Source organism: Nerophis ophidion, linkage group LG12 (assembly GCF_033978795.1).
Source record: "Nerophis ophidion isolate RoL-2023_Sa linkage group LG12, RoL_Noph_v1.0, whole genome shotgun sequence".
NCBI lineage: Eukaryota > Metazoa > Chordata > Actinopteri > Syngnathiformes > Syngnathidae > Nerophis > Nerophis ophidion.
In genome coordinates this window covers 18,948,876-18,973,500 of record NC_084622.1, presented here as the reverse complement: position 1 = coordinate 18,973,500, position 24,625 = coordinate 18,948,876, and the positions used below count along the sequence as shown (strand labels likewise).

Below are 24,625 nucleotides of genomic sequence, written 5' to 3'. Positions count from 1 at the left end.
CACCATTAAAAGTCCATAAAAGGACAAAGTCAGCACAATCACGTCTTCCAAGGTCTTCTAAGGTCTTCTAACGTGAACCGAAGGCAGCTTCAGGTAGCACAAGTTACTGTACTCTACTCCACTGTACTCTACTGTGCTCTACTGTACTCTACTACCTGTATAGTCCACTGTACTCTACTGTAATCTAATTAACTTGATTATATTCCATTCTACTCGGACATAGTCCACTGTACTCCACCCTAATATAGTCCTCTGTACTCTTCTGTACTATAGTCCACTGTACTCTAATGTACTCTATTATATTGCACTTTACTCTAAACACAACACAAGACATGACATGAATGGGCAGGAAATGAGTGTTTCCATGGTGACAGCAGGGAGTACACACACACATGTAAATAAGTAGAAGCTGTACACACAGTATTGGTAAATCACATGTACTAGTACTCACTTTGCACTTTGACACTCACATGTACTAGTACTCCCATGTGCACACTTTTACTAGTACTCCCATGTACTAGTACACAAATGTACAGTTTGTACATGTACACTTGTGTACATGTACTAGTACTCCCATGTGCACACATGTTGTTGTAGCTTAGTAGAGCAGGCCCAGATATGGGTGACCATGTTTGCGTTTGAACATTTGGTTTTCTAGACTAGAGGACATGAACTTTGACTTGTTAGCCTTGATGTGCTGAGTGAGGCGCTGCGTACGCTAGTAGGGGCAAAGGAAGGCGCCACCTTTGTTAGCCTTGATGTGCTGAGTGAGACGCCGCGTACGCTAGTAGGGGCAAAGGAAGGCGCCACCTTTGTTAGCCTTGATGTTCTGAGTGAGACGCTACATACGCTAGAAGGGGCAAAGGAAGGCGCCACCTTTGTTAGCCTTGATGTGCTGAGTGAGACGCTGCGTACGCTAGTAGGGGCAAAGGAAGGCGCCACCTTTGTTAGCCTTGATGTTCTGAGTGAGACGCTGCGTACGCTAGTAGGGGCAAAGGAAGGCGCTACCTTTGTTAGCCTTGATGTGCTGAGTGAGACGCTGCTTACGCTAGTAGGGGCAAAGGAAGGCGCCACCTTCGTTAGCCTTGATGTGCTGAGCGAGACGCTGCGTACGCTAGTAGGGGCAAAGGAAGGCGCCACTTTTGTTAGCCTTGATGTGCTGAGTGAGACGCTACGTACGCTAGAAGGGGCAAAGGAAGGTGCCACCTTTGTTAGCCTTGATGTGCTGAGATAGACGCTGCGTACGCTAGTAGGGGCAAAGGAAGGCGCCACTTTTGTTAGCCTTGATGTGCTGAGATAGACGCTGCGTACGCTAGTAGGGGCAAAGGAAGGCGCTACCTTTGTTAGCCTTGATGTGCTGAGATAGACGCTGCGTATGCTAGTAGGGGCAAATTAAGGCGCCACCTTCCAGAACATTCTTGCTCTCCACACGCAAACATTAGATTCAGTTGTATCACGCGTCCTGTCCCCAGTAGGGGACAGGACATGGTGTGACGCAATAATCCATCCGACGAGCCTCGGGTCAACTTGGGCTCTCTCTCTCTCTCTCTCTCTCTCTCTTTCTCTCTCTTTCTCTCTCTCTCTTTCTCTCTCTCTCTCTCTCTCTCTCTCTCTCTCTCTCTCTCTCTCTCTCTCTCACACACACACAGGAGAAGGTGTGACGCAATAATTCATCCGACGAGCCTCTGGTCAACTTGGACTTTCTCACACACACGCACACGCAGGACTGCTTTAATAGCACATGATATCACACACAGGTAAACACACTGCAGGCCTGCTTGTATCGCACATGATAACACACAGAAGTAAACACACTGCAGGACTGCTTGTATCGCACATGATATTACACACAAGTAAACACACTACAGGACTGCTTGTATCACACATAATATCACACATAGGTAAACACGCTTCAGGACTGCTTGTATCACACACAGTATTGCACATAAGTAAACGCGCTGCAGGACCGCTTATATCGCACATGCTATTGCACACGAGTAAATATTGACACTGTAGGTTAACACATCAACATGATATCACTGTATCAACATGATATCACTGTATCAAGAGGATATCACAGTAGGGCAATACATCAACATGATATCGCTGCATCAACAAGATATCACTGTAGCACAATACATCAATATGATATCACTGTATCAAAAGGATATCACTGTAGGACAATACATCAACATATCGCTGCATCAACAAGATATCACTGTAGCACAATACATCAACATGATATTGCTGCATCAACAAGATATCACTGTAGCATAATACATCAATATAATATCACTGTATCAACAGGATATCACCGTAGGACAATACACCAACAAGATATCCCTGTATTAACATGATATAACTGTAGGACAATACATCAACATCATATCACTGTAGGACAATACATCAACATCATATCACTGCATCAACAAGATATCACTGTAGCATAATACATCAATATGATATCACTGCATCAACAAGATATCACTGTAGCATAATACATCAATATGATATCACTGTATCAACAGGATGTCACTGTAGGACAATACATCAACATGTTATCACTGTATTAACAGGATATCACTGTAGGACAATACATCAACATGATATCACTGTATCAACCAGATACTAATGTAGGACAATACATCAACATGATATCACTGCATCAACAGGATAGCACTGTAGCACAATACATCAATATGATATCACTGTATCCACAGGATATTTTCTGTCGGACAGTACATCAACATGATATCACTGCATCAACATGATATCACTGTAGGACAATACATTAATATAATATCACTTCATCAACAGGATATCACAACAGGATATTTTCTGTCGGACAATACATCAACATGATATCACTGCATCAACATGATATCACTGTAGGACAATACATCAATATAATATCACTTCATCAACAGGATATCACCGGAGGACAATACATCAACTTAAAACTGTAGCACAATACATCAAATGGATTTCACTGTATCAACATAATGTTTTCTGTAGGACAATACATCAACATGATATCACTGTAGGACAATTCATCATCATGATATCACTGTATTAACATGATATCACTGTCGGACAATACATCAACAAGACATCCCTGTATTAACATGATATCACTGTAGGACAATACATCAACATGATATCACTGTAGGACAATACATCAACATCATATCACTGTATCAACAAGATATCACAGCTGTCTAGTTTATTTTGACTTGTGAAGTTTGGGAACAAACATTTGAACGTCCAACAAGACCTCCTTTTGGACCACATATGGACCTTAAGTTGCCCTTTGTACCATATTTGGACTATAGTTTTCTATGGACCACTATTTGACCTTGAGTCACCCTTTGGACTACATATGGACCTTAAGTTGTATTGTGGATCACATATGGACCTTAAGTTGTCTTGTGGACTACATATGAACCATAAGTTGTCCTGTGGACTACATATGGACTTTAAAGTGTCCTGTGGACTACATATGGACCTTAAGGTGTCCTGTGGACTACATATGGACCTTAAGGTGTCCTGTGGACTACATTTGGATCTTAAGTTGTCTTGTGGACTACATATGGACCTTAAGGTGTCCTGACGACTACATATGGACCTTAAGTTGTCTTGTTGACTATATATGGACCTTAAGTAGTCCTGTGGACCACATATGGACCTTAAGTAGTCCTGTGGACCACATATGGACCTTAAGTAGTCCTGTGGACCACATATGGACCTTAAGTTGTCTTGTGGACCACATATGGACCTTAAGTAGTCTTGTGGACCACATATGGACCTTAAGTAGTCCTGTGGACCACATATGGACCTTAAGTTGTCTTCTGGACTACATATGGACCTTAAGGTGTCCTGACGACTACATATGGACCTTAAGTTGTCTTGTGGACTACATAAGGACCTTAAGTTGTCTTGTTGACTATATATGGACCTTAAGTAGTCCTGTGGACCACATATGGACCTTAAGTATTCCTGTGGACCACATATGGACCTTAAGTAGTCCTGTGGACCACATATAGACCTTAAGTAGTCCTGTGAACCACACATGGACCTTCTATCAGCGATCAGACACTACTCTTACACCTTGTAGTTTTGGAGCTGTGACATGGTTGTGGACCAGGACAGGTTACCTTGGTTACCTTAGTGGTGTCCCTCGGTCTTTGTGTGGGACAGGAAGTAATGTTCCTCAGCTGCGTCCCAAATCGGACGTGTCCCTGTGGTTGCTAGGGGAGGAGCCTCCTGGCGAGGGTGACCAATGCCAAGACGCATGTGACAAAGGCGCTGGTCTCCTGCGAGATCCACGGTCACGCATCACATGACCAGGCCAGGGTCCTTCAAGGCCGACCACACGGTCTCCTTCTCACTTGGACGTGTTCCTCGGACTGACAGGTTGAGGTCCTGGTCTGGCGGCCAACTGGTCCAACATGCACCTCAGCAAGGACGAGAGGCTGGAGTTGGGTCTGAAGGAGGAGTCTCCGGACAACCTGGTCTTCGGGGTAAGTTCTTCATCCTCCTGGTGTCCTCTAAAAGTCCACTTTGGACACACAAGTCCTGCTCTGATCCAGCACTGAGCCTCGGTGGAATGCAGCTGATCCTGCATTTCTGCCACACACTGGGCCGTATCGCACAGGAATGGATCGCCTGCTGTGTAAGTGTGTGGCGTATCAGACTTTGTTTTGATACTTTTTTGTGAGTGTACGCAGCTGAAGCTCCTGAACTTTCACCTCGGCTGGACACCACAGCGAGGACACCCAGTTCTTAGCTGATATCAACACTCAACACAGGAGATGTCAGTATCAGCGCAGATCTTAGTCAGTCCTTGTATCGCCCTCCTTCAATTGAGCTTTTTTCAACTTTTTCAAAGCAATCACAGTGATATCATGTCGATCAATGGTCCTACACTGATATCATGTCGATCAAAGGTCGTACACTGATGTCATGTTGTCCTACAGTGATGTCATGTTGATCAATTGTCCTACACTGATGTCATGTTGTCCTACAGTGATGTCATGTTGATCAATTGTCCTACACTGATATCATGTCGATCAATTATCCCACACTATCATGTTGATCAATTGTCCTACACTGATATCATGTTGTCCTACACTGATATCATTTTAAGCAATTGTCCTACACAGGTATCATGTTGATCAATCATCCTACACTGTCATGTTGTCCTGCAGTGATATCATTTTAATCAATTGTCCTACACTGATATCATGTTGTCCTACAGTGATGTCATGTTGATCAATTGTCATACACTGATATCATGTTGATCAATTATCCCACACTATCATGTTGATCAGTTGTCCTACACTGATATCATGTTGTCCTACAGTGATATCATTTTAATCAATTCTCCTACACAGGTATCATGTTGATCAATTATCCTACACTGATGTCATGTTGTCCTGCAGTGATATCATTTTAATCAATTGTCCTACACTGATATCATGTTGTCCTACAGTGATATCATGTTGATCAATTGTCCTACACTGATATCATGTTGTCCTACAGTGATGTCATGTTGATCAATTGTCCTACACTATCATGTTGATCAATTGTCCTACACTGATATTGTGTTGTCTTACAGTGATATCATGTTGATCAATTGTCCTACACAGGTATCATGTTAATCAATTGTCCTACACTGATGTCATGTTGTCCTGCAGTGATATCATTTTAATCAATTGTCCTACATTGTTATCGTGTTGATCAATTGGCCTACACTGATATCATGTTGTACTGCTCTGATATCATGTTGATCAATTGACCTACACTGATCTAATGTTGTCCTACAGTAATATCAGGTTGAACAATTGTCCTACACTGATATCATGTTGTCCTGCAGTGATATCATGTTGATCAATTGTCCTACACTGATATCATGTTGATCAATTGTCCTACACTGATATCATGTTGTCCTGCAGTTTTTGACTTTTCTACATGACTTTGAGCCACTGCGATACAACATTGTTTTGCTGAAATAAGCAGGGGCGTCCATGAAAAAGACAACATTTAGATGGCAGCATATGTTGTTCCAAAAGCTGTATGTACCTTTCAGCATTAATGGAGCTTTCACAGATGTGTAAGTTAGCCATGCCTTGGGCACTAATACACCCCCATACCATCACACATGCTGCCTAGAACACTTTGTGCCTGGAACAATCTGAATGTTTTTTCCTCTTCGGTCCGGAGGACACGACGTCCACAGTTTCCAAAAACAATGTGAAATGTAGACTCGTCAGACACTTTACCACTTTGCATCAGTCCATCTTAGATGAGCTCGGGTCCAGCGAAGCCAGCGAAGCGTTTCTGGGTGTTGTTGATAAATGGCTTTGGCTTTGCATACTAGAGTTTTAACTTGCACTTACAGATGTAGCAACCAACTGTAGTTGTTGACGGTGGTTTTCCGAAGTGCTCCTGAGCACATGTGGTGACATCCTTTACACACGGATGTGGCTTTTTGATGGCTGAGTGATCCAAGGTGCGTAATATCATGGCTTACGTGCAGTAATTTCTCCACATTCTCTGAACCTTTTGATGATATTACGGAGCGTAGATGGTGAAATCCCTAAATTGCTTGCAATTGCTGCTTGAAAAATGTTGTTCTTAAACATTTTGCTCAGGGATTAGTTGACAAAGTGGTGACCCTAATTTATTAATGAATGAGCATTTCATGGAAGCTGCTTTGATAGCCAATCATGGCACCCACCTGTTTCCAATTAACCCGTTCACCTTTGGAATGTACGAAATAACTCTTTGATGAGCATTTCTCAACTTTCTCACACTTTTTTGCCACTTGTGCCAGCTTTTTTGAAACATGTCGCAGGCGTCAAATTCCAAATGAGCTAATATTTGCTAAAAATACCAAAGTTTCTCAGTGAGAACATGAAATATCTTGTCTTTGCAGTCTATTCAATTGAATATAAGTTGAAAAGGATTTGTTGTATTCTCTTTTTATTTAGCATTTACACAACCTGACAACTTCACCGATTTTGGCATTTGCAATTAGCTTTAGCTAAGGTAAGCGCGCGTTTATAAGTTATTAAACTATCACTCCATGCTTGATGGAAAACCTCAAGTTTACTCGCACGCCATTTGCATTCCAGCTTTCTACGCGATAGTTTAAGAGCTCTAGTTTCTTCTGTAAACCAGGAGGTTCGCCTTTTAGGGGCCTTTTTTTTTTCTTTAGCTTTTTAACGGTGCTGTACTATCGATGTGTGCATCGTTAAAGTTGGACAAAGCCCACATGATTTGGGAATGGTGCCATTACTGAAGGCAGTAGGCCTGTTATGTTTGCAGGTGGAGTTGACGGCACAGAACCACAAGAGGGCAATGTTGCTGTATGTATTTATTATATATATAAATAAATATAATAACAAACAATACAAAAAATATAAACTAAACAAGAGAATGTAGTGTGACTAATCCAAAAGGGGTGTATGTGTGTGCGACTGTGTGTACTTAATTGTTGTGTATTACCGTGATGTGTTGGGAGAAAGGAGGGACAAAGCAGAAGAAGGTCCGTCAGACAAGCGGTAAGTCCGTGGGGATGAGAGAGACGTCAACAGGTTTTCACAGGTTGTAGGCTGTTTTGAGGAATTTTCATTAATGTTATCCGTAGTATCGTATTTCCTTGAATTGCCGCCAGGTATATAGTATGCGCCTGCCTAGAATTAATGCCGGGTCAAACTCGTTTCGCAAAATAATTAGCGCATGCTTAGCATTGCCGCCAGCTAAGGATTAATGCCGGGTCAAACTCGTTTCGCAAAATATTATTTTTATTAGCACATGTCTAGAATTTCCGCCGGGTCAAACTCGTCACGTCACGAGTGACACTTCACCTGTTATCATTTTCAAAATGGAGGAGGATGATTTCAATCATTTGAAATCGCATAAAGGGAAGAAGATTAAGAGCTATTCAGTAGGATTTAAGGTCCAAGCTATTGAATATGCTAAAAAGAACAGTAAGCATCTATGTTTTATTAATATACCGTAGCTGCGTGTGTCAAATATGAGTCATTAAATGACTCCCGCCTCCTGGTGGTAGAGGGCGCTAGTGATCCTTCTTGCGACTACTCGGATGCAGAAGAAGTGACAACAAACAGCAAGAGTGAGCAGCGATCCTTATTTTTTCCTCTCGCTTGCACTTATAACATGGAGGATTACATAGCTAAAATAAAACAAGTTTCTAAACTGGACTTTCAATGGAAGCAGGAGGTAATAAAGGAAGATCTCCATCGAGACAGAGAGACTTTCAAAACTGAAGAAAGATAAGGAAGACTTCTATAAACAAGTTATCGATGCTTTTGATCAGAAGGAGCTGCGCATGGACGTCATTTATAAGTAAAGGTAAGACCACAATAACGTTTTTTTTAATCAAATGTGCTTTTCATGATGGTATCCTTACATCACAATCAAATTTATAAGCGCAGGCCTAAATTTCCTGCATGCCTTTGGTAAGCACCGGAGTGAGAAGAGGTTTTAAAATAATTAGCGCCCCGGCGGGAATTCAAGGAAATACGGTAGCTTTATTTTGTGTAGTGCGCCTTAAATAACTTCGACCATATCTAGGAATTGATATGTTGGGGATCTTCAGTTTGTTTGCTTGTTGCTGCTTCATAATTTGCAACCTCAGTAGAAGGCATGTGTACTTCTGGCACAGTCACTACTGAACAAAAATTATGTGAGTTGCGTATTATTCTAGGAGAAATGCTATGTGTGCAGGGATTGTCCAGCCTGGTGCTGGTTAGTTCTACAAACCCCGTTTCCATATGAGTTGGGAAATTGTGTTAGATGTAAATATAAACAGAATACAATCAATCAATCAATCAATGTTTACTTATATAGCCCTAAATCACTAGTGTCTCAAAGGGCTGCACAGACCACCACGACATCCTCGGTAGGCCCACATAAGGGCAAGGAAAACTCACACCCAGTGGGACATTGGTGACAATAATGACCCAGTGGGACGTCGGTGACAATGATGACTATGAGAACCTTAGAGAGGAGGAAAGCAATGGATGATCTGCAAATCCTTTTCAACCCATATTCAGTTGAATATGCTACAAAGACAACATATTTGATGTTCAAACTCATAAACTTTATATATTTTTTTGCAAATAATAATTAACTTAGAATTTCATGGCTGCAACACATGCCAAAGTAGTTGGGAAAGGGCATGTTCACCACTGTGTTACATCACCTTTTCTTTTAACAACACTCAATAAACATTTGGGAACTGAGGAAACTAATTGAAGCTTTGAAAGTGGAATTCTTTCCCATTCTTGTTTTATGTAGAGCTTCAGTCGTTGAACAGTCAGGGGTCTCCGCTGTCTTATTTTACGCATCATAATGCGCCACACATTTTCCATGGGAGACAGGTCTGGACTGCAGGCGGGCCAGGAAAGTACCCGCACTCTTTTACTACAAAGCCACGCTGTTGTAACACTTGTCTTGCTGAAATAAGCAGGGGCGTCCATGGTAACGTTGCTTGGATGACAACATATGTTGTTCCAAAACCTGTATGGACCTTTCAGCATTAATGGTGCCTTCACAGATGTGTAAGTTACCCATGCCTTGGGCACTAATGCACCCCCATACCATCACACATGCTGGCTTTTGAACTTTGCGCCTATAACAATCCGAATGTTTTTTTTCCTCTTTGTTCTGAAGGACACCACGTCCTCTATTTCCAAATATAATTTGAAATGTGGACTCGTCAGATCACAGAACACCTTTCCACTTTGCATCAGCCCATCTTAGATGAGTTCGGGCCCAGTGAAGCCGGCGGCGTTTCAGGATATTGTTGATAAATGGGTTTGGCTTTGCATAGTAGAGTTTTAACTTGCACTTACAGAAGTAGCGACCAACTGTAGTTACTGACAGTGGTTTTATGAAGGGTTCCTGGGCCCATGTGGTGATTTCCTTTACACACTGATGTCGGTTTTTGATGCAGTACCGCCTGAGGGATTAAAGGTCTGTAATATCATTGCTTACGTGCAGTGATTTCTTCAGATTCTCTGAACTTTTTGATGATTTTACGGACCATAGATGGTAAAATCCCTAAATTCCTTGCAACAGCTCGTTGAGAAATGTTGTTCTAAAACTGGTCGACTGTTTTGTGAATTACTTAGCATTTCATGGAAGCTGCTTTTATACCCAATCATGGCACCCACCTGTTCCCAATTAGCCGGCACACCTGTGGGATGTTCCAAATAAGTGTTTGATGAGCATTCCTCAACTTTATCAGTATTTATTGCCACCTTTCCCAACTTCTTTGTCAAATGTTGCTGGCATCAAATTTGAAAGTTAATGATTATTTGAAAAAAAAAAAAGTTTATGACTTTGAACATCAAATATGTTGTCTTTGTAGCATATTCAACTGAATATGGGTTGAAAAGGATTTGCAAATCATTGTATTCTGTTTATATTTACATCTAACACAATCCCCCAACTCATATGGAAACGGGGTTTGTAGTTGAATTGACTCCTCACCCGGACTAACAGAGTCTGTAGTCGCCTGTGACCCAGCTTGTAGTTAGTCAAGTGTGACCCAAACACCGTGGAATGTTGCTCCACTCCAGTTGCTGGATATCGGCAGGAACTGGAACTTATTGCAAACATGCTGCATGTCCGGTGGCTGTGCCGGCCTTGCAAGAACTGATGTTTTCAGCTTCCAGGAATTGTGTACAGATCTCTGCACCAACAACGTCTCTGCTGGGAATTCTCAAAGAGTTGCGTTCTGATCAGTTTGTTGTTGTCCTCAAAGTCAACCAGATGTTCCACCATCATCTTGTGGACACAACAGGTTTCACAGGTACTGATTTTTAGCGATCAAGTTATATTCCAAGGCGATATTCATTTGCAGTAAAAGTATTTTAAAAGACATCTGGACACGACTTGAAGTTGTTTTATGAACTTTATTTTGTAGGAAAAGTGGGAGCAGTAGTCACAAAATAATAATAATAATAATAACTGCGATGAGGTGGCGACTTGGCCAGGGTGTACCCCGCCTTCTGCCCGAATGTAGCTGAGGTAGGCACCAGCGCCCCCAGCGACCCCAAAGGGAATAAGTGGTAAAAAATGGATGGATAATAATGATACATTTTACTTGTAAAAAGCCCTTTACATTGAGCAAACAACCTCAAAGTGCCACAGTGTATAAAAAAAAAAGATAATAATACAAATTTAAAAAAACTAACTAGAATTAGCACATAAATAAAAAAAAAGACTTTTAAAAAAAAAAAAAAAAAAAAAGGTTTTTAAAGGCCTACTGAAAGCCACTACTAGCGACCACGCAGTCTGATAGTTTATATATCAATGATGAAATATTAACATTGCAACACATGCCAATACGGCTACTTTAGTTTACTAAATTGCAATTTTTAATTTCCTGCGGAGTTTCCTGTTGAAAATGTCGCGGAATGATGACACGTGTTTGTGACGTTATTGGTTGGAGGGGACATATTAGCTCAGCACCACTTGCGGCTAAAAGTTGTCTCTTTTCATTGCATAATTACACAGTAATTTGGACATCTGTGTTGCTGAATCTTTTGCAATTTGTTCAATTAATAATGGAGAAGTCAAAGTAGAAAGATGGAGTTGGGAAGCTTTAGCCCTTAGCCACACAAACACACGGGGATTCCTTGTTTAAAATTCCCGGAGGTGAAGTTTTACTATGGATCAGAGCGGTCAAGCGAACACGGATCCCGACTACATGTCAACCGGCAGTTTTCGGTGAGAAAATTGCGGAAATAAGTCGCCTCTTACCGGAGATCAGCGGAGCCAGCGTCCTCCTGTTGTCGCGACTTCTCTCAGAGACTCTGGCGTCAAAACACCCGTGGCCACACCCCTCCGACTTTAAGGTACTCTTTAACTCACTAAAATACCAGCAACACAATTGACAGATAAGGGATTTTCCAGAATTATCCTAGTAAATGTGTCTAAAAACATCTGAATCACTCTCACTTGCCCTCGCCTTTTTTTCCTTTTTTTTCTAGGCCTTCACTCTAAATTTCCTCATCCACGAATCTTTCATCCTCACTTAAATTAATGGGGACATTGTCGCTTTCTCGGTCGGAATCGCTCTTGCTGCTGGAGGCTCCCATTATAAACAATGTGAGGATGCGAGGAGCCCTCACACCAGTGATGTCATCGTCTGCTACTTCCGGTACAGGCAAGGCTTTTTTATTAGCGACCAAAAGTTGCAAACTTTATCGTTTTTGTTTTTTACTAAATCTTTTCAGCAAAAATATTGCAATACCGCGAAATGATCAAGTATGACACATAAAATGGACCTGCTATCCCCGTTTGAATAAGAAAATCTCATTTCTGTAGGCCTTTAAGCCTTTTTTAAAAACATCCACAGTCTGTGGTGCCCTCAGGTGGTCAGGAAGAGCGGCGGAGCAGAAAGTTCGGTCTCCCATGGTTGGGAGCTTTGAGGTTGGAGGAGGTTAGTCTGGCCGGAGCGGAGGTGTGGTGTGGAGGATTTGCGGGTGAGCGGCTCTTTGGTAGTAGATAGTAGATAATGTTTGATTTATCGTCAAAACCATCACACCTTATCAATTTCTCTTCATAAACGTACATCCATCTTCTTCTTCACCTTCTTCCTAAATTTCAGCAGGTAGCAATTTCAGTTCCAATATCTTGTTGAAAGAAGCCCCACGTACTAACTTGTGATTGGCCACAGCGTGCAGCTACTTTAATGCCTGTTGAAAAGGGGCGTAACCTGGCCTCCTTTTCTGGGTTCGACCCCACATCTATGTTTCATATGCAGGTCCTTGGGGCCCCTGGTCTCAGGGGCCTCACTTGAGGACCTCTCACTGCACTTCCTGCTTCCTGTTTCTGTCTGGTTCTTCATCCGCTCGCCAACTTCTGGCCAGAGTGTCCCTGACACCTGACCCAGACCTGTCAGCCCGGGTGTTGTAGATCCTTGAGGGTCAGGTGGATGCTACATGCTAACATAGCCTCAGAAATGGTCATATCTGTCCATCCCACAGTGAAGACTTGATGTGTTGCAGTGCAGGTCTCTAACACACAACTTGGTGTTAGAAATAACACAACTCTGACATCTGTATCGCACACCAAGAAAATAGATCCCAGTATCAACAGTAATCCAAATATTAGAAACGATTATAATAGTAATAGCAATAATGATAAAATGGATAAATAAAAATATTCAGGATAATACAAATAATAAACAATTATAATAATAATCATTACCATCATTATAATAATACTAAACAAGAATAATTATAATGAAAATAATAATAGTAATAATAATGATAAAATGGAGGGATAAAAATAATTACAATAAAAATTAATGTACAAATCATAATGAAATAATTATGATAAAAATAATAATATTGATAACAAGATATTAACCCAATAATTATAATAACAAAAACAACAACAATATTAACAGTCAAATATAACATTAACACTATTAATTCACATAATAATAATAATAATAATAATAAGTTATACATTGGTCTTGTTCTCCTTTGGCTCCACATTGTAAAGTAAAAATATTAATTAGAATATTAACTATATTAACATAACAATAATAATAGTAATAAAATAATAAGTCATAAATTGGTCTTGTTCTCCTTTGGCTCCACGTTGTAAAGTAATAACAATAATAATAATAACTATATTAACATAACAATAATAATCATAATAATACTACTAATAACAATACTGATACTACTAATAATAATAAATAATAATGATAAGTCATAGATTGATCTTGTTCTCCTTTGACTCCAAGTTGTAAAGTAATAATAATAATAGTAATGATAATAATAATAATAAGAATACCACTATTAATTAACAAAACAACAATAATAATGATAATTGTTAAGTTCCACTCTTCTACTCCAAAAGGACCCACGGACAACTCTTGATTTCCAATTGATCAACTTTTTTATTTTCCAACTTGAAGCATTGTTGCTTAGATTTCAGTTGATCATATTGATTGATTGATTGATTGATACTTTTATTAGTAGATTGCACAGTACAGTACATATTCCGTACAATTGACCACTAAATGGTAACACCCCAATAAGTTTTTCAACTTGTTTAAGTTGGGGTCCACGTTAATCAATTCATTATAAAACATGATATTAAAAAACATATTATAAAATATAATAAAACGTGTTGGCCCTGCCTTCCGCCCCATTGTAGCTGAGATAGGCACCAGCGCCCCCCCCCCCCCGACCCCAAAAGGAAATAAGCGGTAGAAAATGGATGGATAATATTATAAAACATAACATTATAAAATATAATAAAACGTGTTAGCCCTGCGATGAGATAGCGACTTGTCCAGGGTGTACCCCGCCTTCTGCCCCATTGTAGCTGAGATAGGCACCAGCGCCCCCCGCAACCCCAAAGGGAATAAGCGGTAGAAATGGATGGATGGATGATAAAACATAACACAAAACATTATAAAATATAACATTATATAAGACCTTAATAACCACCACTAGATGGCAGCAAAAAGCCGTCATTAACATCATGTCAGTGAATGTGCGCGTGTATGTGTGTGTTTATGGCCGCCACTAGATGGTAGCAACGAGCTGTGATTAACAACATGTCAGTGAATGTGTGTGTGTGTTTATGGCCGCCACTAGATGGTAGCAACGAGCTGTGATTAACAACATGTCAGTGAATGTGCGCGTGTGTCCGTGTGTGCGTATGTCCATGTGCGCGTGTGTCCGTGTGTGTGTTTATGACCGCCACTAGATGATAGACACGAGCTGTGATTAACATGTCAGTGAATGTGTGTGTGTGTCCATGTGTGCGTATGGCTGATTGTGCGCGTGCGTGCGTGCGCGCGCGCGCGTGTCATGCAGATGTTTGTCTTCCTTTGAAGTCTGCGCTCAACAACACATTTGCAAGATGGCGGCCAAAGGTCTTGAAGTTGAAGCGGCGTCTTTGTGCTACACACATGAGTGACGGCAATGGGAGTAACAGTGGGTGTGGCAGTGGCAGTGGCAGTGGCAGTGGGAGTGGCAGTGGGTGTGGCAGTTGGAGTGGGTGTGGCAGTTGGAGTTGGAGTGGGAGTGGCAGTGGGAGTGGGTGTGGCAGAGGGAGTGGGTGTGGCAGTCGGAGTTGGCGTGGCAGAGGGAGTGGGTGTGGCAGTTGGAGTGGGAGTGGCAGTGGGAGTGGGTGTGGCAGAGAGTGTGGCAGTGGCAGTGGGATTTGGAGTGGCAGAGGGAGTGGGTGTGGCAGTTGGAGTGGGTGTGGCAGTAGCAGTAGCAGTGGCAGTGGCAGTGGCAGTGGGAGTGGCAGTGAGAGTGGGAGTAGGAGTGGGAGTGGGAAGTAGTGCCACTCTTCCTGAGAGGGAAGTAAGATGACTGACATCATGTTCACACAACACCTCAAAGCCACCAACTGACTGACTATCATTCTCTATTGTCCGTCTAGTCACGACCACATGTTAACTAGCTAGCATGTTAGCATGTCAGCATCTGGTTTCGACCACATGCTAACTAGCTAGCATGTTAGCATCTGGTCTCGACCACATGCTAACTGCTGCCACGTCATTAGCTAATCAGGTTGCATTTACCATTTATAGCTGCTGATGTGTATTTTTAATCGATTGCGGCCCCCTATTTGTTCCCTATTTGGCCCCTACGGTGCCCCATTGTAGCTCCTATGTGGGCCTCTATATGGGCCCCGATGTGTTCAACGAAGAGCAACCAAAGAAAGTTGAGCAGAATCCGTGAATTGAACAAGGAAGTTACTACCGCTACTAGTATAATTGGCCTAAGTATTTGTTAAAAACAAGGCATAGGTTTTATTTAACAAGTATATTTCACCATAACATTACACCCAGTTTGAAGCAGAGGACCCCAAACGATGGTCCCTGGGCCAAATCCGGCTTGCCGGCGTCTTTTAGTTTGTCTTGCGAGACGTAGGAAGTTGCGTCAGGAATCTGGCCTGCAGGGGCCACACTTCTATTTGATGGATCTGACAGTCTAATTGCGGGACATGTGCTGAAGTCTTTTGGACAATGTGAGTAAAGTTGTCAGTAAGACCTTCTAGCTGGCCTTACCTTCAACTTACGCCTCCTGTGATTGGATACTCACTGGTTTGAGCCGCGGCGGTGCTATGCAGATCAGCAGAGCCTCACCCGGGACCGTTAGCAGCTCTTTGAGAACACATACAGTTGATAGACAGTTGCCATAGCCAATCAGATCACAAGTTGTTGACAGTAGCCTATCTGGGTACCCTGATGTTAACGAGACTCTGTTTAGATACTCACTTGTCACTCCAAAGTGAGTATCCAATCACATGTTATAATTTAGCGGGAAGCAGGAAGTGTTGCACCGTAGCCATACTCAGCCAGCGGAGAAATCAGCGGTACTCACTTTTTTAACCCACAAATAAGGAGAACAAATTGTTCATTAGGTAGCAGATAGATCATTTTAATTTTCCTGAAGTAACTCTCCTGAAGGAATCAATAAAGTACTATCTATCTCTATCTATAAGCAGCCATTTTCAAGAAGGATATTTAAGGAGAAACTAAATGGGGAAATGCTCAACCCTTCCACTCGAATCAAGCGACTACGAGCGGTACCACTGGCTTATACGGCGTCCAATAGGTGCTACAAATTGTGAGTTCAAATATATATACATATTTATATTTCACATTTAATATGTTTTTGGCTATTTTAATTTTGACATTATTACATAAGATATGTTTTAATTGCTGATGCGGGTTAATTGATTCTTAAATGCGGCAGAAAATAATCGGTAAATGTGTTCCTGTGTAGCAGGGGTCGGCAACCTGTGGCTCCGGAGCCGCATGCGGCTCTTTGATCACTCTGATGTGGCTCAGCTGCATACTTGCCGACCCCCAATATTACTCCGGGAGGTTTCCGGATTCCAGTGCCTCTCCTAAAAATATCCCGGGGCTAACATTCTCCAATCAATGTTTATTTATATAGCCCTAAATCACAAGTGTCTCAAAGGGCTGCACAAACCACAACGACATCCTCGGTAGAGCTCACACAAGGGCGAGGAAAAACTCACACCCAGTGGGACGTCGGTGACAGTGACAGTCCCGTCCACAGTGGAGCCAGCAGGAAACCATCCCAAGCGGAGGCAGAACAGCAGCGCAGAGATGTCCCCAACCGATACACAGGTGAGCGGTCCATCCTGGGTCCCGACTCTGGACGAGCAGTCCATCCTGGGTCCTGACTCTGGACAGCCAGTACTTCATCCATGGCCACTGGACCTGTGTCCCCCCCCTGCCCAACCCTTCCCCAAGGGAGAGAGGGGGCAGAGGAGGAAAAGAAAAGAAAAGAAACGGCAGATCAACTGGTCTAACAAGTGGGTCTATTTAAAGGCTAGAGTATACAACTGAGTTTTAAGATGAGACTTAAATGCTTCTAGTGAGGTGGCATCTCGACCTGTTACCGGGAGGGCATTCCAGAGTACTGGAGACCGAATGGAAAACGCTCTATAGCCCGCAGACTTCTTTTGGGCTCTGGGAAGATCAGGTTCCGGTCGGATTTGGACTACCTCCAGATGTGGCCCAAATCTGATGCCAAAAGATCCGATGTGAAGCACTTTGGAGCGTTTAGATAGATACCAAATATCCCACCTGTGTCACTCCAGGCCAACCAAATCAGATTTGCCTAAACGGAACCCAAGAGTCATGAAACTGGAGCGCACTACTTCGCAGGAACCAGCGGAGGCGCTGTGGTTGGCTGTCCAAAGAAGGACAACGTGACGTCAGCATTATTCTTCCCGGCGCAGAGAAACAGGAGTCCAGAACATTCGTTGACGGTGCTCATTCGTCAGTTTTGGATCATTTGATGTTCCATTGTCTTTGTTACGGCTGGTCTCACATGTCCCCACTCAGGGTTGTCCCCACCCGTGAAACTTGTCTCTTCCCGACATGAAACGCTGACGGCGTCCTACCTTGCACTTCAAACGTCCTCCCGGGAGTTGCTGAAAGTGATCTGCACTAAGTGGAGCAGACCTCTTTGTGCTGGAAGACACTCACTGGTCCTCCTGGGACTTCCTCCACTGTACGCACTACAGATGGAAATAGGCACAAAGCTGGACCATTTGACATTGTTAGAACTGCTCCTGGACCAGCGGTAAACAAGCTTGTCCTCGGGAGGAAAGCGATCCGTCCTATGGGACCTCCTTTCACTGGGGGGTGACCTCCTTGAATTTTTCAGGCGGCCTCTGGTGTCACATGACAGGCGGCCGTTAAGGATCTTCATAAACCTGCCGGCACCTGTGATTAGCAGCCGCTCTAAGACAGAAATATCTCACACACTTTCTCAAAGTCTTTAGGAAGACATTTGTCCGCGGATGACGTCTTGCCGTGTAGTCAGTCGAGGAAACATGCGCGAGATCAGAATTCCAGAGTTCCCCCTGGGATTCATGACTCCATGACTATGCTCCAACACTACCGGCACAAAAAAACGTTCTCACGAAAGACAAAATGTGGTCCAACAGTAATTAGTTGACCTCACGCAGCGTTTAACGAGGTTTGCTTTGGTTTATGATAACTGATTCATCTGAAAGTCAGACATTTGTGATGGGCTGGCAACCAGTCTAGGGTGTATCCCGACTCCCGCGACCCTAATGACTATAAGCAGTAGAGAACAAGGATGGATGGACAGACGCTAACGTCCGAATCCTGGTGACCACCCGACTAGAGTCCCAGTCGCAGCCTATAAGGACCAAAGACATGGATCAGTGTCAATCTGCATTCTCTGCTATTGTGGTCCTTTGGGATTAATCACATTGTTTGGATGGTCTGGTGACTAAAACATTTGTCCCCCAGCTAAAAAAAAGACTTTGTAAAGTATGTTAATCAACAACTCAAACCTAAGGAAACATTCACAGTTCCATTAGTCGGTTACACCAAGCGTACATACACCAAAGTCCAAATGTTGGTGTACATTAAACCAGACCCCATGAGGAGGTGGTCTCTGTCCTCTCACATAAGGATTTATTCTTTGTTCTCTCACACAAAGAGGGAGTCTCTGTCCTCTCACATAAAGAGTTGGTCTCTTTTCTCTCATATAAATAGTTGGTCTCTGTCCTCTCACACAAAGGGGTAGTTTCTGTCCTCTCACATAAATAGTTGGTCTCTGTCCTTTACCATAAAGTGTTGGTCTCTGTTCTCTTACATTAAGAGGAGGTCTCTCTTTTCTCACTTAAGGATTTGGTCTCGGCCCTAATCACATGAGAATTTGGTCTCTGTCCTCTTACACAAAGACTTAGTCTCCGTCCTCTCATATATAGAGTTGGTTTCTGTCCTCTCACAAAAGGATTTGGTCTCTGTTCTCTCACATGAAGAGTTGGTCTCTGTCCTCTCACATGAAGAGTTGGTCTCTGTCCTCTCACATGAAGAGTTGGTCTCTGTCCTCTCACATGAAGAGTTGGTCTCTGTCCTCTCACATAAAGAGTTGGTCTCTGTCCTCTCACACAAAGAGTTGGTCTCCGTTCTGTCACATTAGGAGGAGGTCTTTGTCCTCTCACACTAAGGGGTAGTTTCTGTCCTCTCACATAAATAGTTGGTCTCTGTCCTTTACCATAAAGTGTTGGCCTCTTCTCTTACATTAAGAGGAGGTCTCTCTCTTCTCACTTAAGAATTTGGTCTCGGCCCTAATCACATGAGAATTTGGTCTCTGTCCTCTGACACGAAGACTTAGTCTCCGTCCTCTCATATAAAGAGTTGGTTTCTGTCCTCTCACATGAAGAGTTTGTCACCGTCCTCATACATGAAGAGTTGGTGTCTGTCCTCTCACATGAAGATTTGGTTTCTGTCCTCTCACAAAAGGATCTCCGTCCTCTCACATGGAGAGTTGGTGTCTGTCCTCTCACATGAAGAGTTGGTCTCTGTCCTCTCACATGAAGAGTTTGTCACCGTCCTCATACATGAAGAGTTGGTCACTGTCCTCTCACATGGAGAGTTGGTCTCGGTCCTCTCACATGAAGAGTTGGTGTCTGTCCTCTCACATAAAGAGTTGGTCTCTGTCCTCTCACATGAAGAGTTGGTCTCTGTCCTCTCACATGGAGAGTTGGTCTCTGTCCTCTCACATGAAGAGTTGGTGTCTGTCCTCTCACATGAAGAGTTGGTGTCTGTCCTCTCACATGAAGAGTTGGTGTCTGTCCTCTCACATGAAGAGTTAATTTCTCTTCTCTCACAAACCAATCCCGGTTTTATATGAGCAGGTTCAAATGTAAATGTTGTATGCAAGGACCGAAGACTCGAGGAGACGCGCTATATAAATATAATTCACTTCACTCCAATTTATCGGTTGATCTACGTTCCCATCCTCACCTATGGTCATGAGCTTTGGGTTATGATCGAAAGGACAAGATCACGGGTACAAGCGGCCCAAATGAGTTTCCTCCGCCAGGTGGCGGGTCTCTACCTTAGGGTGAGAACCTCTGACATCCGGGAGGAACTCAAAGTAAAGCTGCTGCTCCTCCACATGGAGAGGAGCCAGATGAGGTGGTTCGGGCATCTGGTCAGGATGCCACCCGAACGCCTCCCTAGGGAGGTGTTTAGGGCACGTCCAACCGGCAGGAGGCCACGGGGAAGACCCAGGACATGTTGGGAAGACTATGTCTCCCGGCTGGCCTGGGAGCGCCTCGGGATCCCCCGGGAAGAGCTGGACCAAGTGGCTGGGGAGAGGGAAGTCTGAACTTCCATGCTTAGGCTGCTGCCCCCGCGACCCGACCTCGGATAAGCGGAAGAAGATGGATGGATGGATGGATGGATGGATGGATGGATGGATGGATGGAACTTCAGCACAATTGATAATAACTATAGCAACAGCCTTTAAAGGCCTACTGAAAGCCACTACTAGCAACCACGCAGTCTGATAGTTTATATAGCAATGATGAAATATTAACATTGCAACACATGCCAATACGGCCGGGTTAGTTTACTAAATTGCAATTTTAAATTTCCCGGGAGTTTCTTGTTGAAAACGCCGCGGAATGATGACGCGTACGCGTGACGTCACAGACTGTTAGGAAATATTAGCGCTGCACACACACACACACAGCTAAAAGTCGTCTGCTTTAACGGCATAATTACACAGTATTTATGACATCTGTGTTGCTGAATCTTTTGCAATTTGTTCAATTAATATTGGAGAAGTCAAAGTAGAAAGATGGAGTTGGGAAGCTTTAGCCTTTAGCCACACAAACACACGGTGATTCCTTGTTTAAAATTCCCGGAGGTGAAGCTTTCCTATGGATCAGAGCGGTCAAGCAAACATGGATCCTGACCAAATGTCAACCGGCAGTTTTCGGTGAGAAAATTGTGGTAAAAAGTCACCACTTACCGGAGATCAGCTGAGCTTGTGCCGGCCATACAGCTGCCGTCGACTTCCATCTGACACTGGCCTCAAGACACCTGTGGATACACCCTTCCGACTATCAGGTACTATTAAACTCACTAAAACACTAGCAACACAATAGAAAGATAAGGGATTTCCCAGAATTATCCTAGTAAATGTGTCTAAAAACATCTGAATCCGTCCCAATGCAATCGCCTTTTTTTTTTTAAACTTGATTTTTATTTTCTATTTTTTCTAGTCTGTCGCTATCAATATCCTTAAACATGAATCTTTCATCATTGCTCAAATTTATGGGGAAAATGTCGTTTTCTTGGTCCAAATAGCTGTTTTTGTTGGAGGCTCCCATTAAAAATAATGTGAGGAGCCCTCAACGGGTAACGTCATCGTCTGCTACTTCCGGTAAAAGCGAGGCTTTTCTGTTGGCGACCAAAAGTTGCAAACTATATCGTGGATGTTCTCTACTAAATCCTTTCAGCAAAAATATGGCAATATTGCGAAATTATCAAGTATGACACATAGAATGGACCTGCTATCCCCGTTTAAATAAGAACATCTCATTTCAGTAGGCCTTTAAGCATAGGAGTTGTGTGATAACATACATAATTATTCTAACAATTATGTACATTGAAGGTCTCAGGACACCGTGCATAAATATGAATATTCATACAGACGTGACCACCACTGGAACATTTGTGACGTCGCAAACATATCTTTTTCAACTAAAACCACACTAAAACCTTTAAAAACAGAAACATATTCAAACAATAAAACGGTGCCTGATCGACGCGAGGTTTGCGTGTACTAAAAACTTGACGTACTAAACCTGTGAGCAGAGTAGTAGCACGACTGTGTAGTTTGTACACACTGATTGGCGCCTGCTATTTGGACTTAAGTGGCTCAGATTCCAAGTTTTTCCAAAAAGTGTGAGCACGTCTGACACACGGCAAAGCTCCATTAGCGTGTCTTCCTGACTTAGCGTGGTGCTAACAGGTGAAAATGTGAGCCAGCATGCTTTGATTAGTTGTGTTCCAAGTGGGTGTGCAAGGCCAACCCAGCTGAAAAAGCCTCCGGTGGTCTTCTGGGGCACAAACGAGAAGCATGTGCTGAAGGTGCCGGCCTCCCTTCTTCAGCAAGCAGACCTTCCTTCCCAATTATGCGTGACACAAAATGACTAAGTATTGAGCTGAGTGGCAAATATTGATGTGAAATATGGGTGAAGGGTCATAGACTCTCACTTTTAGTCTAATGCTAACACAAAAGTTCCATCATCTTTGGGATTTCAGAAAGTCATATTTTTTCCAGAAATTTATCTCCGCTCCCTTTCCTCCACACTATCCAACATTCATCACTTTGACGACTTTGCTCCAGAGTCCAATCTGGCATCCTCTTCTTGCTGCTAGAAATATGATGCACTCTTTTGAATCTATGTGACAGCCAGCAGCAGCATGGGAAGGTCATCACAACTCTGACCTTGACTGCTGGAGGTCAGCGTGATCCCAACTCCCAGTCTGAAGTCAAATGGAAGAAATACCTATTCAAATACACCCAAACACATTTATATACACCCAAACACATTTATATACACTCAAACACATTTATATACACATTTATATTCACTCAAACACATTTATATACACCCAAACACATTTATATACACTCAAACACATTTATATACACATTTATATACACCCAGACACATTTATATACACATTTATATACACTCAAACACATTTATATACACCCATACACATTTATATACATATTTATATACACCCAGACACATTTATATACACCCAAACACATTTATATACACCCAAACACATTTATATACACTCAAACACATTTATATACACCCAAACACATTTATATACACCCAAACACATTTATATACACTCAAACACATTTATATACACATTTATATACACCCAGACACATTTATATACACTCAAACACATTTATATGCACATTTATATACACCCAGACACATTTATATACACATTTATATACACCCAAACACATTTATATACACCCATACACATTTATATACATATTTATATACACCCAGACACATTTATATACACCCAAACACATTTATATACACTCAAACACATTTATACACACCCAAACACATTTATATACACCCAAACACATTTATATACACCCAAACACATTTATATACACTCAAATACATTTATATACACATTTATATACACCCAGACACATTTATATACACTCAAACACATTTATATACACATTTATATACACCCAGACACATTTATATACACCCGGACACATTTATATACACCCAAACACATTTATATACACCCAAACACATTTATATACACCCAAACACATTTATATACACTCAAACACATGTATATACACCCGAACACATTTATATACACCCAAACACATTTATATACACCCAAACACATTTATATACACCCGAACACATTTATATACACCCAAACACATTTATATACACCCAAACACATTTACATACACTCAAACACATTTATATACACCCAAACACATTGATATAAACTCAAACACATTTATATACACCCAAACACATTTATATACACCCAAACACATTTATATACACTCAAGCAAATTTATATACACTCAAACACATTTATATACACCCAGACACATTTATATACACCCAGACACATTTATATACACCCAAACACATTCATATACACCCAAACACATTCATATACACTAAAACACATTTATACACACCCAAACACATTTATATACACTCAAACACATTTATATACACCCAAACACATTTATATACACCCAAACACATTTATATACATCCAAACACATTTATATACACTCAAACACATTTATATACACCCAAACACATTTACTGTATATACACTCAAACACATTTATATACACCCAAACACATTTACTATATATACACTCAAGCACATTTATATACACCCAGACACATTTATATACACCCAAACACATTTATATACACTCAAACACATTTATATACACCCAAACACATTTACTGTATATACACTCAAACACATTTATATACACTCAAACACATTTATATACACCCAAACACATTTACTGTATATACACTCAAACACATTTATATACACCCAGCCACATTTATATACACCCAAACACATTTATATACACTCAAACACATTTATATACACTCAAACACATTTATAATCACTCAAACATGTTTATATACACTCAAACACATTTATATACACCCA

The 24,625-nt window shown here is 41.9% G+C and overlaps 1 protein-coding gene across 1 annotated transcript in view; it reads left to right on the top strand.

Moving 5' to 3' along the window:
* The first annotated feature begins 4,354 nt into the window (after nt 1-4,354).
* Nucleotides 4,355-24,625, top strand: part of si:dkey-106n21.1 (solute carrier family 23 member 1) — a 115,855-nt gene continuing 95,584 nt past the window's right edge. The window contains exon 1 of the mRNA XM_061916994.1: nt 4,355-4,520. Coding sequence (XP_061772978.1) covers nt 4,449-4,520 — 72 coding nt within the window. The 5' untranslated portion in view covers nt 4,355-4,448. The remainder of the gene's footprint in view (nt 4,521-24,625) is intronic.